Source organism: Antennarius striatus, chromosome 20, assembly GCF_040054535.1.
Source record: "Antennarius striatus isolate MH-2024 chromosome 20, ASM4005453v1, whole genome shotgun sequence".
Lineage (NCBI taxonomy): Eukaryota > Metazoa > Chordata > Actinopteri > Lophiiformes > Antennariidae > Antennarius > Antennarius striatus.
In genome coordinates this window covers 6,684,072-6,703,262 of record NC_090795.1, presented here as the reverse complement: position 1 = coordinate 6,703,262, position 19,191 = coordinate 6,684,072, and the positions used below count along the sequence as shown (strand labels likewise).

Here is a 19,191-nt window from a genome sequence, read left to right as displayed (position 1 = left end):
AGCATGCTGGACAATATTCCAGCAGCGACAGTAACAACAGTAATCCTGTAAATATCTCATCTCTCTTTTTTTTTTTTTTAAATATAAATTACGTGCGAGGCTCACGATGTGACAGGGAGTACACGCAGGATGTGATGCAAAAATATACAAAATAATCAGAAACATCAACAGGTGGGAAACTAATTAAAATCGGACATTACACATAAATGTCTTATTTTTGCTTGATTGTGATCATAGACTAACAGTCTGCTCTACTCATTCTGATCTTTCGGGTCATATTGGGGCCACACGAAATTCCAATCTTTCGAGATGAAAGAAAACAGACACCTGGCAGACACGAGGCAGACATCTGCAGCATCAAACACTGACACATTGTTGCACCTTCAATCCAAGTCAGGCATCTACAAACATCCAACCCACGCGCAAAATCTGCCCACTTTCTTCTGCGAAGATGACAACAAACCCCAAAACCAAGGGCTCCCTAACTGCTGACAGGGGCTGGTTTGAAATATGGCACGACTACCTGAACCTTGGCAAAGTGCTGCAGAGGCTGTGGGACAGCCCTGATCGGAACCGGAGGGACACTGAGGGGGGCAATAAAGCTGCACCAGAACCGTGGATCCACATCCAAAGCTCCCGTCGGGAGGACTGCATGATGTCCCCAGAGACTTTCAGCAGCATGTCAGACACCCGCAGGAGAAGCAGCAGCAACGGGATGCCCTCCGATTTCTGCCCTTTCTGTAAGCAGAACGGGGAGTCAGCAAGTGTGTACCGGTCCCACCGACTCAAGTCGGATGACGGCACGGTGACCTGCCCCGTCCTGTGGAGCTACACCTGCCCCGTCTGTGCGGCCACCGGGGAGCGCGCTCACACCCGCCGGCACTGCCCGCTGCTGCAGCGGCAGGAGATGGAGAGGAAGACGGCAAGGTTCTGGTAGGCCAGCTGGAAAAGAGTCTGAAACGACTGGAGATGATTTTTTTTGGTTTATGTTTATGTTTATGTTTATGTGACAAGTGCTCTACACGTTTGAAAACCCAAAGTTTTCCGTTTGATGTTCTTGGTTTTGTAGGCTTTTTTCACTGTTATTCATACAGCTGGTCGTCTGTTCTTCGTTGGGTTGCTACATTTAAAAAGTCAAACTTTTTGGAAATTTGTAAACAAGAAGAACAAATAAATATAAAGAGTGTTCTGAGTATTTCCTTGTTTTTATTCTGACAATACGTCCTTTGAGGTGAAAACATCGAGGAAACTCCATAAGAATCCATAACACTGTACTATTATAAAAACTAAAATACATCTAATTGTTGCAAACATTTTTTGCTGCAATAATTTCTTGAAAATTGTGCAAGATTTCCAAATTAGTAGTTAGTCTTAAATAAAATTACATAAACCACTGTGAATTAGGAAGCTTTATTGTAAAAAATGCAATTTCTTTTTACAAAAATAAGATGTTCTCCAACGTGGTCATCTTTTATTTTGCACTTAAAATCCTAATCTATGATTACCCACGAGTAAAGTAAAAAAAGTACAATATGATTCTCTGAATCAAAGTACAGTAGCATATGAAGTTAGCTTTGGAATAAGAGCTTCAAAAGTGGAATAAAACAAAGCAATTTTTACATATTTAGTAAAGTACTGTATAAAAATGCAGTGTGTTTGAGGTAAACTGTAGTAGGTTGGTCATTGATAATTCAAGATTGCAAAAGCAGGTTAGGGATGAATCTAACCCCGTCCCCCCAGTCATATCCTAACTTATTAATTTTGCCCTTATTGTGATTTTTTAAAGATATGGCAACATTCTAAATAACAACTGTTAGCTGTTTCTTTGATTTGTTTGTTTCAAAATTCAATTAGAGGAATTGATGGAAAGATTTAAAAAATATGATACATGAGTGGAAGAATTATTCAGATCAATGCCTTAAAAGAGACACAGTAATACTTTGCATTTGGATGCCAATGTCCATTGTCAACAAAAAAAGACAGATTCTGGTCATGCATGTTGAGCCACAAACTGATATGCCTGATGATAAAGACCTGTTACTAAACATACCAGGGCAAAGTCCAGCCTTTAGAAACATTCATAATTATTTAATGAAGTTATGAAGCAAAAAAATAATGATTCACTTCATGTAATTTTTTAAAAAACTTCCAATGATAGAGTTCATCCATCATTTGAAAAAAAAAAAGACACAAAAACGAATTGTGAAAACTTTGATAATACATATGCACACGTACTGAGGGGCCATAAAAGCCTCACAGTTACACAACTAGCTTTTTAATGGAATGAAAGCCCCTCCTCAACAGCAGTCTTTGTGTTGCTTACATTCAAGAACACACACTAAAGGGTATGTCAAAGGTTTCTGCTCCTAGCAGTCTTTGTGTTGCTTACATTCAAGAACACAGTAAAGGGTATGTCAAAACTATGCAAAAAAATTATCAATATGGCTGCTAAAATGTCAATTTTCTCTTTTGTTGTAACAGGGTTTCAAGTACGGTGACGTATCCACAATGGCAAAACACAGCGTTGGTCGAATGATTGCGGTGGTGCTGGCATTGCTTTTCTTCATTGTCACTATGGTGTTCACTGCTCTGGCTGGACCAGGAATATGTGAGTCACCGGTTTATTTTTACACATGATTTTGTAATAAAACATTTAGTCACCTTCAACCAGGTCCCTTTGTTGATAGGTCAGTAGGAATATGCAAAACCACCAAACATATTTCAAGAAGCACAACTAAAGAAATTGTATTTAAACCACTTTGTATTATATTTGGATGTGTGTTGCAGCTATTCAGCTCTCTGTATGTTGTGTATGTGTGCCTCAGATCCGTTCTTGGAGTCCACAGGTAACATTTCAGATGAGTTTTCCACTGAGATCACACCTGCAGGATGGACGTTCACCATCTGGTCAATCATTTACATCTTCCTGGCTTTAGTGGTGCTTTACATGGTCTCTGGTATCTTTAGGAAGTATGTCGTGTTTTTTTGTATTTATAAAGTAGCATAAAAAAACATGATTACACTGTATATGCATACTTATCTCTCTGTGACTGTGTTTAGGAATGCCTATGGTTATGTCTACTGCAGCCCTGCTGTTTTGCCACTTGGCTTTATTGTGGTTTGGTGTTTGAATTTGACCCTCAACACCACATGGTTGTTCCTGTGGGACAGAAGGTGAGTTCAGACCTTGAAGCATGTTCATTAAGAAATCTCACTCAGTTAATCATGTGCTAACAAACAAATTAATTTAATTGCATTAGTGGCACATTTTAATTCCAAGCACGAAGTTCATGGTCAAGAGTTTTGTTGGGGTTATTCCAGCCTGATCTGGGTCAAAGAGGAGAGTTGAAATGCATTTTATAGGGAAAATAAATATAAAAGCAACTTTATGTCTCTAGATAGCACAAAGATTTAAATAATTTATTTCTAATCTCAAATTTTTCATCTCTATCAAAGGTTGATGCCTGCTGCACTGGCTTTGCTCATCTTAATTGCGTCAACTAATTACATCATGATATTTTTCTCATGTCATGGTCTTTCCAACTATGGAATCTGGCTCAAGAAATACCACCAAGTAGACCTGTGGCTCCATCATGTGTTGGTTAGTAATTGACCTCAAGATTATGTTTGACATCTTTTATGCAAAATGTACTTTTATCAGTCTTTTGTGTTTGAAACATGCATGCATGCCTAATTTATTACAGATCCAGAACGGTATTGCCATATATGCAACATGGACAACCATCGCATCCCTAGTTAACCTGACCATTGTGCTGATCAATGATGCAGGCATGGACCAGACAGATGCTGCCACCGTCTCACTCTCTGTTTTGACTGTAGTGATGCTAGTGTGGTAAGCACAAAATAGAGAATAGAAACTTTCCATACCTGCAATTTTTATGTTTTAAAAAATGCTAATCTGTTGGTTCTCTCAAAGGTTCATTTTAGAAAACTCCGTCCTCGACAAATATGTGAGGTACATTCTCACCATTTACCCTGTTGTGATCTGGGCACTGACCGGAATATTCATGAAAAATTATGATGCTGTAGCTCCGAGCCGCAACAACATCCTCAATGGTGAGGAATTTAAACAAATATCTAAATCACACAAGTGTAAATGACTTCTGATGACCCACTGTGTCATTCTTCTTTGTCATAGTTGCGCTCCTGGCGGTAGGCTGCACCCTGTTTGTCACACGTGTGGGTTTGTTCATTTGGAAGACCATCAAGAGACCACTTTACGAGAACAACAGCGTGGAGGTCTTGTCTCCGATGGAGATCGCTGAGAGCCAGAAAAAGTTTTTTAAGTGAAAATTCTGAAGTTTTCAATGGTAAATAATAAATATTATGTAACTGTAGATACTGTTTGTTTCTTATTTTTGTCTAATGTACTGTCAAAAATGAATATCACTTTATTCTTTTATAAAAATGTTTGTGGTATGTAATAATGTAATATGTAATAAATAAATCAGTATAAGTGCTGCAGTATTTTAGTCAAACAGTGCAATAGTGTTACAATAAAGTTATAATTTAACTTTGTTAATTACTCAATACGCCAATGATGGTAAGGATAAAATAAACAATATTTAGACAATAAACAATCATGAACAACAAAAGAATAATGATGAAGAACAGGTGCTAGGAATAATTTTATTTTGTTATTATTATTATTAGATATTTAAATTTAGCTTCTGCTCATGTGAAATGTCTTTCAGTGTAATAATATAGTGGTTAACTCTTTTCTAGTAACATAAAATATTATTATAATAACTTCATGATGAAATGGTTGCATTTATGTTTTTGTCTTACTCAGCCTTTGAACTATGACCTCAAACACAAATGATGTTTAGAGTATACACTGTGTGACTTTCTCTGTATTTGATTTGAAACTGTTCGCAGTGAAAATGCGTTTATAGTATTTAGCTCATAAGGTATGAGGAAGTATAAATATTGAAACTGCCTTGAAATAAAATGTGTTGTTTTACAATAAATTCTATTAAACTAAAATGTACAGATGTAGATACATAAAAGGCACAGAGAAACAGTTTGAAGAAAATGCTATAAAACATGTGAAAAGCAAGAAATATGACTGGAATGATTAATCAGGTAATCAATAAAAAAGTTTAACTATTGTTTTGTTTACTGACTTTCCATTTATATTTATATTTAATGCAAAAATGCCCAAAGGTTCCTCAATTTATTATTTGGATGTTTTCCTTCCTGAACCGTGCTGGCCAGAAATTTAGATGACTTTGGATAAAATAATTGACGAGGGATGATAAAAACAGCAGATATTCTACAATGAAAATAATCATATGCTTCTCTGTCAATCAGAGAAACTTCTAATTTGATATTAAGGCCATGTCCACATGTAGCCGGATCTTTTCGAAAACGAAGATTCATACGGCATAGAAAAAGATTTGCGTCCACACGACAGCGTTTCGAAAAAAAAAAACTCCATCCACACGTAACCGCATAAATGCATTGATCAACACATTTATAAGCAGAGCAACTCTAAAAATGACAGTACAGAGGACAGGGACGTATAGAAATTTACGCCGTTCCTCTTGGAGGACGACCTCCATCACAGAGTTCTCACACCAGAAGATAGCGCGTCCCGGTCCAAGATCTGGTGTTGACATGTTTGGTGAGGAACGTGAATGAATTAATGAATAAATAAATTAATATATAAATTTTATGACTCATAAAGAAAGACACAGACTAACAAATATTCAACTGTCAAGTATGTTTATCAACGCCTCTTTGACGTGGAGCTGTTATTCGTCAGAAAATAGCCGGTTTTAGCTCCATCCAGTCTGTTGTATATGAAGAGGCGGCTCACACAAACTGACGTCACAGCAGTTTTCGTCTCAGGGAGACGCTCCCTGGATAGAAAAACATTCGGATACAGCCTCCACACGGCAATGCAAACACGGCGTTTTCAAAAAAAACTTCATACCTTCTTAAAGTTGTATTTTCGTCCCAGATATCTACATTGTTGTGTGGATGGATGTTGTAACCGCAACAAAAAACATGCGTTTTCGAAAAGATCTGGCACCGTGTGGACGGGGCCTAATTTGTATTAAACAATTTAGGAATTTATAATAGTAAAGCTATCTCTTGATATTCTACGCTTGGAATATTTTAAGACCATGGTATTAGTGCCGGTTGCTGACTGGTGACACTTTGACCCATTCCCCCACCACTGCCAGTTTTGCTCTTGTATATTTCTGCCCAGGATCCTCCCTGACTGTTAAAGATGACAGACCCTGTGGCTTGAATCTTTACGTGTGTTTATATCTGTAAGTTTGAGCTCATCCTGGGGTTTGTTTCAAACTTCAGCTGGAATGACAAACAAAACCTGACCAGAAGACCTTAAACGCATCACCACCATCAGCTGCTGTCACAACGCTTTTAACACGTACCATGTGTCCACTGTTTATTCTACATAGTTTACAGATTTATTAAACATTGACAGTTATGTGTATCGCATTCATTCAGCATTCACTTACGCAAATGCGTTTCATAACTATGGGGGCAGCAGTTGAAACGGTTTTATGATTGACACCATGGTGGAGATGTTTACAAGATAAGAGCTGCACGTGATGCTTCAAGTGGTTGTAAAACTTCCCCTTACACAACTGGCTGCTGTATAAAAACCCATCGTCCCCCTCCCTCTCACAGTTACTCTGTTTTTTCATGCTGAGAAAGGTACGTTTTTTCTGTCATCATTACGTGGGTGCTTAATTTGCTTGCTTGAATTTACACGTGTTTGACCTTCTAATTTTAGTTCTGGAAAATAATTAGAGTGATTTAATTCATTGCTGACTATGTTAAAAAAAGATTATAAGGAAGGAGAACTGACTGACATGATCACGTGGCAGCAACACATGGAGGTCAAAGGTTAGGTTCAATTGCAGGCCATTTATGAAGAGGCTAGAAACATGTTGTTTGTTTTTTTATTTTACGAAACTCTATTTGCTCCTCCTTCTCAATTAGTTGAATAATTTTTATTTGGTTATATAAATATGTCATAACTGGGTTTTTTTCCACTTGTGACCATAGAAACACAGAATGGGAGAACATAATCCAGGACGTCTGGCTGCAATAGTGGTGTCTGTTGTCGGCTTTGTAATAAGTTTGGTGTTCAATGGGTTGTCTGTTGTTGGAGTCGGTGAGTGAGTGTAAATGTTGTTAAGTAACATTGTAATAATATTAGAGTCACCATGTCTATTCCTTACCTTTAACAATCTTACTCTATATTTTATCTTCACAGGGCCTTATAAAACCACTACAGCCAATGTGTCTGCTGTGTTTGACACCCAGATCACACCTTCAGGATGGACTTTCAACATCTGGAGTGTCATCTACATTTGGCTGACATTGATGATCATCTACATCCTTTCAGGACTTTGCAGAAAGTTGGGGTCAATTTGTTGTATTTTCTCATTTAAAAGCATTAAATTTATTTAAAAAAAATTCAAACAGAGTGTGCAGTTAGAAATGTTGTCTTTGAGAATGTTGGAGTACAATGTGTGTTGAAAGATATAAAAGCCACAGACAAAAGTAGATTCCTATTACAAGCATTGCTGTAATAGGAACTTTGTCTCCATCATCACTAACTCATATTTAAAGATTGAGCATGCTGCGGTCTTCTTGCAGGAATGGCTATGGCTACGTTTACTGCAACCCACCAGTGCTGCCGTATGGATTCTTTATCAGCTGGTGCATCAATTTGTGTTTCAATATCGGCTGGCTGATTGTTTGGGACAGAGGGTAAGAATTTGCAACTCTCATGCACAGCATTGATTTATGTTTGAACTGCTATGAAAGTTATTCCAAACAACCAAATTAAATGCCTTATCTTATGTTTTACATTCCTAAAGAAATATGATTGCTGCACTGGTTTTTCTCGTCCTGGTCATCTGTACAAACTATTCCATGATATCCTTCGTCTGCCATGGACTGCATGCCTATGGAGCCTGGCTCAATAAATACCACAGAAAAGAACTGTGGTGCTTTCGTGTCCTGGTTGGTTTGCCATTAACATTAACCACATTCTCCTCATTTGATGCTAAGGTTCTGTTCCTGCATGACTATCGTTCAAGCTGCTGAATGTCAAATTTTCAGGTTCAGAATGGTGTGATGATATACACAACATGGACAACTATTGCAACACTTATCAACCTGACCATTGTACTGACTTATGATGTGAACATGGACCCAACGAATGCTGCCACCATCGCATACTCTGTTTTGTCCGTCTTGCTGCTTGTGTGGTGGGTGCACTCTTCTATCAGGAAATATTTGTCAAAGAAATAATGTGCAAAATCATCAATCTGAAGTATGTGTGTGTTTGTGTGTTTCACAGGTTCACTTTGGAAAACTTTGTACTTGACAAACATGTACGATACATCATGGTCATTTATCCGGTTGTAATCTGGGCACTGTCTGGGAACCTGGACAAAAACTATAATGCCGAATCTCCCAGCCGCAACGGCATATTCATTGGTAAGCATTGAAGAAACATTCGTATTAACAAAAGGAAATTTATGGTTGTCCCACTTCATTTAAAATTTGTATGTTTGTATGTTGCAAAAGTGTATGGAGATATATACTGTATTATCATGCTAAATATTCTGGTGGCATTCAGAATAAGTTTTAAAATACAGTAAATACATACCCTACAAAACCTTATCAAAAGTGACCCTAATTTCATTTGTTCATCTTAGCTGTCCTGCTGGCTTTAGCCTCTGTGCTGTTTGTCATTCGGATTGCATTGGTGGTTTGGAGACACATCAAACAGCCACTGTACGCAGATGTCAACCCTGAAGACATGGAACCTTGTGAGATTGCTGAAAAACAGAAAAAAATATTTCGCTAAATAACACAAAGACAACCGCACCTGATGTCATATGACGTGGGGAAAAAAAGATGTGCAGTTGTGTGCTATTACTTAGTTGATAAGCATGAGGAAGTTTTATTTTGAAATATTTTACTGAATCAAATTGTGATCACATGTTGTGATTTAAATTTGCTCTGGAATAACGTGTATGATAAAAAATGTAATGTGCAATACGTTTTTCAACTTTGGCTGAATAATCTGTGAACTTTTTATGGCTGTGTTTTAACATATAGATTGCTAACAAAAGTCATTTGCTTCTGATAAGGAGACTTTTACAACATAACGTGTGGTCATTGTAGTACTATACTTTGAATATGTCCCAGAGTTTGGAATATGTTTTTTTCCTCAAATACAATTTAGATTCTAAAATTTCATTGTAAAAGTTTAATCTTGATTTATTTATTTATATGTAATAAATTAATTGTGCAGTTTTTCATTTATGTTGTTAAAGTGTTAATTATTAAATATTTTATTAGTCTATCAATAAAGGCAAGCTTTTATAATGGAGTAAATTAACAAAAATATCATAATTCGTGTTGTAAATTTAAATTTGAAAAGTTAATGGCATATTAAGGGAATATTTGGACCACTTTTAATGGTGGACTTACCCCAGTTAATGTTCACATTCCAGTTTCATCACATTCCTGTATTTGGCAATGAATTAAACGGCACAAAAAAAGCTTTAAGGCCAAGTTGAGAAGAAAAGTTTGAGTCAGTAACTTCAAAAATGTTTTTTGAAGCAAAATTGTTTTTTTGCTCTGAAGTTGGAGTACAACGTTGTTAATATGAGTGTATAAAGATTAATCTTACAGTTTACAAAAAACTGGGCAAATCAAAGTCATTATTTTATTAATTTACATCTAAATGTGGACCTACTCTACACGTTTATATTCTCGCATCCCAAGTTGCAACAGCTAACCTGTAGGGGGCAAAACTGATCACCTGCGGCAATTCCCCAACAAAGTTGAAGGGGGAAGAAGAAGAGGGCGCAGCCGTACATGAAGCTAATTAATTTTTTCCGAAGCTTGATCTTAAAGGAAACAAGTCTTTGAAAAATGATGTCCAAAATATCAGAAGTTTACGCGTATATATAAAAATATATTCAAACGTAAGTTCACGTTGAAATATATGCAGGAATATCACGGCTGAGCACCTGGCAAAGTTTAAAAAGTATTGCCTGAGAAAATAAACTCGGGGCTTACGTCACTAAACGACACCAGCGCGCGCGGGTCTTTACAAATTTTTAAGAGCGCTACTGTTTTGCTAACGTCTGCGTATTATTGAACTGCGGAAAAAATGATATCGCTCGCTTTCACACAATGATACTTTATTTCTAACTTATGACTTTTAGAAACCGGACTGAAATAAAGGTATTCACTGGGCGAATCAAATGAGGGCAGTTAAAAACAAAAGGATGGTTAGCATTAGCATTTAAATGTTAGCTTGAGTTTTGATGTCGTAAACAGTCTAGTAGCCCTATCATCAGAAAGACAGGAAGCTGCGGAACACAAATGGAAACTAAGTATCCCACTTTGGTGAGTTAAATGCTTCTTTTTGTGCCTTTTTTTGCCTTAGATAGTTGTTAGTTAACTAATACTACCGTCATTAAATGTTGCTTAGCTAGATTGTGTTTGTATTGTTTTACTAGATATGCTATTTGGAGGTGTTGTGATGCTAACTTCTTTATGCAACACAAGTAATGGAGAATGTCCAATCATTTGTCTGTTCACAGAAGAGACCCAAGAGGAAACTCTGCTACGTTAACTTAGTAGAAAAGGAATGGTACGTCTTTTCAAGCCTGTTACAAATATTATGTATCAATAGATTAATAATAACAATAGAATTGTATTTTTGTCTTTTAATAACTGGGTTTTGGGGTATTTAAATTTTTAATGTAGAATAGTGTTGCTGAATTTATATTTGTACTTTTAGTCCATCTACTCAGTGGCTGGGAGGAGAACCTCTGTCATTAGGAGACATTGATAAGATGTTTGATGACTTGGGTGAGTTTTGTTTAAGTTCTGTTTGTACTATGTTTGAAATTTGAATTGCTTTTGCATTGCTTTCTAAGGTAACCTGTATTTAATTACTGTTTTCAGAGTCATCCTTTCATAGTGAGGATGCTGACATACTTCCCAAAAGAACTTTTCTCCAGCTCTCTGATGATACAAAAGAGTGCGACTGTGAGTCACCTAGTGTCCCACAAAAAGAAGGACACCCGACAACAAAAAATTCACAATGCCAAAAGGTAGTACAGTATTACCTTTACCCGTTTTCAGTCGCACAAGATGCTTTTAAAATGTGATAGAACCATATATGTGCTGTTTAACTCTTAAGGGTCCTAATGGAAATGTCCTACATCGTGCCACAAAGTCACCTGGCCCTGCACCAGACATTGGTAAGAGACTCAAACCAATATTTTACTGAAAAAATATTAAACACGTATGAAATGGTTCATCAAAGTTCTGTGAACTTTTTTGTGTTATAGATTTTGTTTGCTTTTGAATTGACTTTACTTCTTTTTGTTGCAGATTTGGATTTTGGATTTAGTGCACACAGACCAGTGAAGACATCAAGCCCTATTGAAGAGAATGTGACTGTTAAAGGTGCAGAAACAACTGACACTGAAAAGCACTGTATTATGTCCCCAATCCTCTTTGCTTGTGAAGATGTAGAAAAAGAAGAGGCAAAGATGGAGTCTTTACCCAAACAAAAACTCCAGTCCAGTGGACAAATTTTACAGCAGTAAGTATTAATGCATTTTATGTATGACATAAGTAGTCTGCAATGAATTATATCATTTTGTTCTGATTGATCATACAGGAGAATCAAATATTCAGCATTAACATTGGAAGCCAGTGTATTCTTACTCATTAATCTGCTGCCATTTTTCCAGAAGTGATGATTCTGAGTTGGACTCTCCTCCAAGCAAAGTTGTTTTAGGCAAACATAAAATTTCCAGTCACCCGAATAAGGTGGAAGAATCACGGTAAGACATGTCAATTTTTATCTTACTAATAATTTGGTTTCCAGCCCCCCCAAATCTCTATTGCTGTAGTCACTGCAGCAGTCAGGCTTTTTATTTTGAGTTTTGAAGATGAAGCTTTAGTTCTGTGGTTCCTGTTTTCATTATTGGATGTTCAGATTGCAGATTATATAAAGTGCTTGTTGTGTAAATTTGATATCTTTCTGCAGTAGAGAGGGTCTCCCAGTTGAAGAAAAAGCACCCAAAAATATGATGTCAAATTTGAATGGCAAAAGAAAAGCACTAAGGTAAGAATTAATGATCTAGTAATATGGTAATATAAATCACATAATACTTGATTAGAATAAATAACATTAAATTTTAATTTTAAGGGATTCATTCATGGATCATTATTTATATGTTGAACACTTTGGTGGAATGCTTTATTACATGTATGTGATATGTATGAATCATAGAAGTGAGGGTGAAAACACAGAGGAAGCATAGTTATAGTGTCATAAATGATAAACACGTTTACTGTCAATTAGATTACTGCTATGAATGACATTAAAATGATAATGTGATGAAGAATCATATCAGAAAGCGTTAGAGGATTTTGGAAATGGAAAACTGAAATTTACTTTTGCAAACTGGAACATAAACGGCGTGTAATAAGACATTATCATCTGCTATCAGTTTTCTGATATGTCTTGAGTCTCAATGTCGATTCATAACATGGAACAGCTTTCCACCAATGTAAGTTTGAAAAAATAACTGAAAAGAAAAAAATAAAGGAATTACAGATAATACAGTTATCTAAGACAGCTGTGTAGTATATGGTGATGTGCAATGATTGAAGTGGATAATGTGATCCGGTCATTTATGTGTTTTTCTTTTTCTTTTTTCCATTCAAAGGCAAGAAAACTCAGACCCATCAGTGAAGGCAATGACACAGGTGCCTGTCGTTACCACTCCTAAAAAGTCTGAAGGTGTTCTGAGGCAGCAACCAATGGCGTCCGCCAGTGTGGGAAAGGGCAAGTCAACTTTCCTACAGAAGCTCAGAGAAGCAACACAGCCGAAACATTCATGGTGAGTTGAGATTAGAGTTGAGCATTGAATTGCTGAAGTGCTTCTTATAGAAAATCATAAACAACCAGAATACGGATTTATACACAAAATAATGGAAATGATGTATCGTTAACAATGAAATAATCCTTATTTGTTTTAAGTGCCAGGAAGTCTCTGTCGCCAGTGAAACCACCCAATCCTCCTGAGCCCGAGGATGATTTCTTGATTCTTGAGGATGATGCACCTATTTTTATTTCAATTCCAAGTAAATCTGTCACAAAAAGGAAAAAAGGGAAAACACCCAGTACTGATAAAGACAGTTCAACAGAAAAGGGGGTGAAGGAAACCACATTGGAATCTGCACAAAAAGAGCAGAAATCTGATCAAGCAGATGGCAAACTGCAGACCCACAAAACGGAGGGGAAAGAGAAAGGGAAGAATGAGGTGACCCCGCCTGGATATAAAATTGCTGAGTTTTGTGTTGAGGAGCTTCCTTCCGATGACTTAATGGAACAAGAGAAACCGAAGAAGAAGAACCAACAACTCAAGAAATTGCGATCTAAACAAAGTCACAAAGCAGAGGCTCAAGAATCAGCCAGAGAGGAAATTAATAAAGAAAAGAATATTCTGAAAAGAGAGAAGAAAGGTCAAACATCCTCTGACACAAAAGAGTCAAAGTTTTTAAAAGATGGGGAAAAAAATGGAAAGACAAGTAAGCCCAAGTTAGGAAAGGGGACCAGAAAATTGATGCAGGAATGCGGTGCAGTAAAGGAGATGGCGTCTGTCGAGCTTGTGAAGGAACTTGATGAGCCAATCAGAGATGGACAAACAGATGCTAAAGGCCTTGACGCTCTTCCAGGTAACCTAACATTTAAAATCACAGGTAACAATTGTGTCTATGACAATTTTGATACTTTTTGTTCTTCTTAACAATGTTCATTATTAATTTTGATAACAATAAATAGATATCTTTTTATACCCCCCCTCCTCATTTAGTTGTGTGTGAAGCACACTTAAATGAAAAGGATGAACAGACTGAAGATGTGGTCATGTCCAAGGGGAGTTCATCTGAAGATAGTGAAGTTGTCGGAAAAAGGAAACGTAGGCAACCTGGACAGTGGTGGTTGTGGAGCTCTCAGACGGACAAGAAAACAGAAGTTTCTCAGGACCACCTCACGCCAAAGAAGTCAAAGCAAAACATAAAAGATGTCAGCGCAGGAATGCTATCACCTGTTAAGACGAAGAAGGAGCAAGTTTCAAAGGGGAGGAATCGGACTCCAACTGCTCTGTCATCCAGTCAGAAAACAGATAAAGTCAAAGAAAAAAAAATCAAAAGGAAAAAAAAAATTGATGCAGTAGAGGCAAAACCGATTGAAGAGCAGCAGGGGATCCAGGACCAGGACCTGGTTCAAGTCCAGTCGAGCCCTTTCGTCCTTGTACAGAGAGACCCCAGCCTTAACCCAGGTGAGCTAAACAGTGAAAAAAGCACTCATAATCAAATACCACAGTTTGAAAATACTCTATTACCAGTAAAAGGTCCTACATTTAAAATCCTAAGGAGAAGAAAACAAGTTCAGTAAAATATGCCTGTGTAACAGTGAAAGTGAGTCTCTGGAAATGTAAATGAGTTTTAAATTGTCATTACACATTTATGAACACATACAAATCTGTTTTGTTTCTTTTGGCTCAGAACATGAGATTAAAGAGTACCCGTGCAATGTAATGGCTTAGAAATATAAAGTCATAAAATAAAAATATGTATTGTGATACATGATATATGATACATGTTTTACAGGGGATCAGTTATTTCAACGAGTATATCACAACGTCTCTCATGAAAAGATGTCTGGCAAACCGGCACTGGACATTCTGCGTGGACCAACAGAGGAATCCAGAGGAGTACCTGAGAAACGTAGGAGGAAACCTCCCAGTAACTGGTGGAAGAGTAATGACGTGCCTGAGGATGTGCAGAACACTTCCTTACAAACTCTGCAGCAGGAGCTCAAGCCTCGCAAGAAAAAGAAAGCCCAACAGAGCAGATCTTCAGGGCTTGGGGTACCAAAAAATGGCAATATGGCGGCTTCTTTGAAACCAGCAGGGGGAACTCCTGCTTCTCCTCTGAAAGTGGTGCCATTATCAGCACCCAAAACTGTCAAGCGCTCTCTCGCCACCTTCAAAGACATTTTCACTTCAGATGCAGAGACTCCGGCTGTTGGCAACAGACAGGCTGCTCGGAAAAACAAACATAAAATTGTTGCAAGTCCTGCTGTGGAAGTCACTGTGACTGACTGCACAACACCCAGCAGGACTGAAGGAGACAACCTCACTGCGGATGCTGATGCAGAAACCCATTGCTCAGTCAGCCACGAAGCCCCACAGAACAGCAGGTGTCAGTCAGATCACATGTACGAAGTCAGACGGTTGCTTTTTGTCTGTACAGGTTTTTATTGTTTTTCTGTTTTTGGCAGGTTAAGATCCCTGAACAGTGGTCCATCCTCTATGATTGTGCTGGAACAGTATGAAGACAGTGATGACTTAAGTATGCACTAATTATTTGTTTATTATTAATATTCATGTTCATGTTATTACTAGTAGTACTGTTAGCATTACTAACATCCCGCTTCAAAGCGATGATGTATTGCGATTGTCAGTGTTTGTGTGTTCGTCCGTTCTTTTGTTAGTTTGTCCACTCCACCAAATATCTTCGCAACCGTTGCAGATAGAAAAAAATCCCGAGTAATGTGACAAAAGGCACATTACTTCTGATTTACCCTGCATTTACCCTGACCAATGAAAATTGGTCAGGGTAACATTTTGAATTCAGGTGTGTCACGGGATGTTGCAGTCTGTGACTGCCTACTTAGTAGATGTGGTACTATTTTTATCTGTTTTTCAGTTGAATTATATGTCAAATTAATATTTAAAGTTTTTTTCTTCATAAGTGTAAATCATATTAAGCCAGGTTCCTCTGCTGTCTGATTTCTACAACTACATGACTGAGCTGTGAGAGAAACATGTACTTAAGAGCCAGTGTGACATGTTTACTAATTGTTTTTTATGTAGTATTTTGAAGTGATTGCTGAAATGTGATTTGTGTTTTTGGCCTCTTCTAATCTTCTTGAAGCAGCGGCACGCATGACTGGGTTATATACAAGGTGAAAGTAGCACATAAACAATGTGGCACAATATTGGCTTCATTTTGATCACTTCATTTCATTTTGATTTCATTTGCATGATTATTGAAACCGATATTGTAATTGAAATTTCAATATAATTGTCCAGCAATATTTAATTTTACAAGTTGTCACATCATGTCCATAAGGTTTCTGGTTTTGCTTGATATTTACATTCAGTCTCTTGACATAAGTATTGATGGGTTTCAGTATTTCACCAGCTCCCTACAGTGATGTCACTGTTAATGTCAACTGGACATGATCCATGTGACATCATGTGTCTGTTAAATGGTGAAATATTTCTGGTTCCTCCAGCTTGTCAAAGAGCTTGTTTTATCTAAACTCTGTTCTAGTTCTGCCGTCCAGAAGAGTCAGTGCTGTCCTGTCTGCATCAGATCTCTGTGCTGCACCTCTCAAACCGCTGATCCTGCAGCCGAAGGATAAGGACAACCTGACAAAGTGGTTTAAGTGTGTCTGGTCAATCACTGCTGAGAGTAAGAATGTCCACTCCATTTAATTGTTTTTAGATGTAGTTACAGTGTCTTAATAGATACATAAAAGGCAGCAGCCACTTAATACTGTTACTCAATCACACCTTCTATCATATGAGCTTTAATTGATCAGCATTTTAAGGGAGAAGATTCATGTACTAAGATGTACTAAGAAATGACCTGTTCAACATATGGGTACCCAGAGAGGAACTGTCATCCTGCATTAGAAAGTCTGGAGTGTCAGAGAAGTGCATTAGAATAGTACCTGGACAGCAGTGAGATGCGCTCCAGCTGTGACAGAAGAGTTCAAGGTAGAGGTGGGACTGATCAGGGATCAGCTCTGAGCCCCATCTTGTTTGCAGTGTTGATGGATAGGCTGATAGATGAAGTTAGACTGGAATCCCCATGTTCGCAGATGACGTGGTCTGCAGCGAAAGTAGGGAGCAGGTGGAGGAACATTTAAAAAGGTGGCGGCATGTGTCTTAGAGGGGAGGAATGAAGATTATCTGAAGTAAAACAGAATATTTGTGCATAAATGAGAAGAGTGGAGAAGAAAAAGAAATGAGAAGAGTGGAGACTACAGTGAGGTTAAAGGAAGAAGAAATAGTGATGGTGAAGGACGTTAAATACTTGGAGTCAACATTCCGGAGCATCGGTCGGTGTGTAAGGAGGTGAAGAAATAGATCCAAGCAGGCTAGAATGGATGGAGGAAAGTGTCAGGTGTCTTATGAGACAGAAAAGTCTCTGCTAGCATGAAGGGCAAAGTTCATAATGATGCTAAATTGTTAGTCTAAGCAGACTAAAGTCCCAATTTGTCAAAAATACGTAAGTAATTTGCCTTGTACTATAATACTTTATATCACATTTAAAATGTTTCAATACTTTTTGCTTTTATTTGGGATGTAGCCCGATGACCTACAAAGGGGAGGCGCTGTGTCCCCCAGTTGTCTTTCAAGGGATTTCACTACAAAAGGGAATAATTGGTATTCAATAAGTAACGCATGGGCAGTATTTACATCTGTTTTGGTCATTGGTTCAATGCTATTTCTGTAGTTACATGTGTGGACGTGTTAGGGTTTATTTTTGTCGGTTTAGAGATCCTTGAATTGAAAATTTTTGTTAGTCACTGATGCGGACAACCTCATGAATCAAATGATTCCTCTGGACCTCTTTGAAACATGAGTCGTTATTAGCCAGGCCTGTCACTGAGTGAGTCGTCTTGGTTAATATCATTGCAGAGGGTTCTGCAATCACCCCCGATCAGTTTGATTGGTACTTCCATCAAGGAAGAGCTATTGGCTTCATGGTGGACCTGAACTCTGGCTCCATCTGTAATGGAAAAATGCTGCTGGGCTCCTACATGAAGAAACCTCTGTGGGTGGATCACAGCGCCACAACAGTCAGTGCACCACTCACGCTTTTTGTTGTTAATGTCATCATTTGTCCTCTTGTATGCTACAAATGTTTAAAAATCTATTTCTATTATTTTGTTTTAATAGGTTTTTAACATACTGACAAGCTCCGTGAATGTAATCATTGACGGATGTGGGACTCGCTTAAACCCAGGACAATCTTTTATGGTGCCATGTGGTAAGGATTTTATATACAGTAATTACGTACATGAAGCCAGAACCAAAAGAATGTTTTGCTTTTCAGTCTTTACGTTTTTATTTATTTATATTTATATTTGCTGACTTTTCTGTTTTCTTTATTTTCACACAGGACATGCTTACAGCATCCAAAACATGATGTCGCAGCCTGCAGTTGTGTACTTCACCAGGATATTTGCAGAGAGTTCAGATTGAAATTCCTTTAAAAAATGAACAAGTGTGTCTGACATTAATTTGGTATTTAAAGTGACTCTGTGCTTTGAAACCTGATATGTAAATAGTAAATGTTAAGCCAGTTTTTAAACCTGTATTTGTCCCTTATCCAGTAGAAGTGTTAGTAATGGCACTGCTAAGGAAATACTAGCAAAAAAGCTTGCAAATAGTTTTGACCTTTTTTGTTAGTGTAATCAGACTCCTATCAGCGTAGCTGTATTATTTCCAGCCAGTTCAATCAGCATACAAACACGGTTTTCTTAACCTGGTAATGAATTTTTTTTTTAAATTATAGACATTGCAAACAAATTTGTTGATTGGTAGCTAATTAAAAAAAGGCTCTTGTAAATACTTGTACAATAACAAATGGGATTGTATTATTTCTAAAGTATAATTCTTAAAGGCCAAAAAATGTCATACCAAGAACTATATCTGTTTTATTTAGAAAACTGCATAGTATTGAGGAATAAAGGTCTCACATTTTTTGCAAACAATGTTGTACTGAATTATCCTTCTTTGTGTTATTGTTGTCTTTTAATTTGCAATTTCATTCTTTAGTTCTATTATATTAAATCAAGGCAATGGTTTGTTGTAAAATGAATTGTAGATTAGTTTTCAGGCAAGAAAAAACAGCAGCAAAACCCACAGTACACCAGAAGTTGTTATCCTGGGATTGAGGTTTGTGAGGAGACATCCTAGTACAAATTGCTGACTATGAGCATCAGGAATGCGACTGAATTTCCTGAAGTTGAAGTCCACTCTAGAT

The 19,191-nt window shown here is 37.4% G+C and overlaps 4 protein-coding genes across 4 annotated transcripts; all 4 read left to right on the top strand.

The window, feature by feature from the left end:
- Positions 1-100: 100 nt before the first annotated feature.
- On the top strand, positions 101-1,187 carry LOC137614150 (nanos homolog 2-like). Its single transcript, XM_068343741.1, has one exon. The coding sequence runs from the start codon at positions 452-454 to the stop codon at positions 935-937; it is 486 nt and encodes a 161-aa protein (XP_068199842.1). The 5' UTR covers positions 101-451; the 3' UTR covers positions 938-1,187.
- On the top strand, positions 810-4,322 carry LOC137614148 (uncharacterized). Its single transcript, XM_068343739.1, has 8 exons — positions 810-933; positions 2,482-2,608; positions 2,826-2,970; positions 3,061-3,174; positions 3,457-3,601; positions 3,705-3,853; positions 3,938-4,077; positions 4,160-4,322. The coding sequence occupies exons 2-8, from the start codon at positions 2,509-2,511 to the stop codon at positions 4,309-4,311; spliced, it is 945 nt and encodes a 314-aa protein (XP_068199840.1). The 5' UTR covers positions 810-933; positions 2,482-2,508; the 3' UTR covers positions 4,312-4,322.
- A 2,719-nt stretch (positions 4,323-7,041) lies between these two features.
- Positions 7,042-9,062, top strand: LOC137587894 (uncharacterized). The gene is made up of 8 exons (XM_068304576.1): positions 7,042-7,174; positions 7,277-7,456; positions 7,546-7,591; positions 7,663-7,776; positions 7,887-8,031; positions 8,131-8,279; positions 8,372-8,511; positions 8,733-9,062. Exons 1-8 carry the CDS (start codon positions 7,075-7,077, stop codon positions 8,882-8,884), a joined length of 1,026 nt encoding a protein of 341 aa, XP_068160677.1. The 5' UTR covers positions 7,042-7,074; the 3' UTR covers positions 8,885-9,062.
- A 1,058-nt stretch (positions 9,063-10,120) lies between these two features.
- Positions 10,121-18,884, top strand: si:ch211-161h7.4 (neurofilament heavy polypeptide). Its single transcript, XM_068304204.1, has 17 exons — positions 10,121-10,440; positions 10,638-10,687; positions 10,838-10,908; positions 11,005-11,153; positions 11,243-11,303; positions 11,437-11,650; positions 11,802-11,894; positions 12,101-12,178; positions 12,786-12,959; positions 13,100-13,797; positions 13,935-14,402; positions 14,734-15,325; positions 15,407-15,477; positions 16,465-16,605; positions 17,841-18,001; positions 18,102-18,192; positions 18,325-18,884. The coding sequence occupies exons 1-17, from the start codon at positions 10,417-10,419 to the stop codon at positions 18,405-18,407; spliced, it is 3,219 nt and encodes a 1,072-aa protein (XP_068160305.1). The 5' UTR covers positions 10,121-10,416; the 3' UTR covers positions 18,408-18,884.
- The last annotated feature ends 307 nt before the right edge of the window (positions 18,885-19,191 follow it).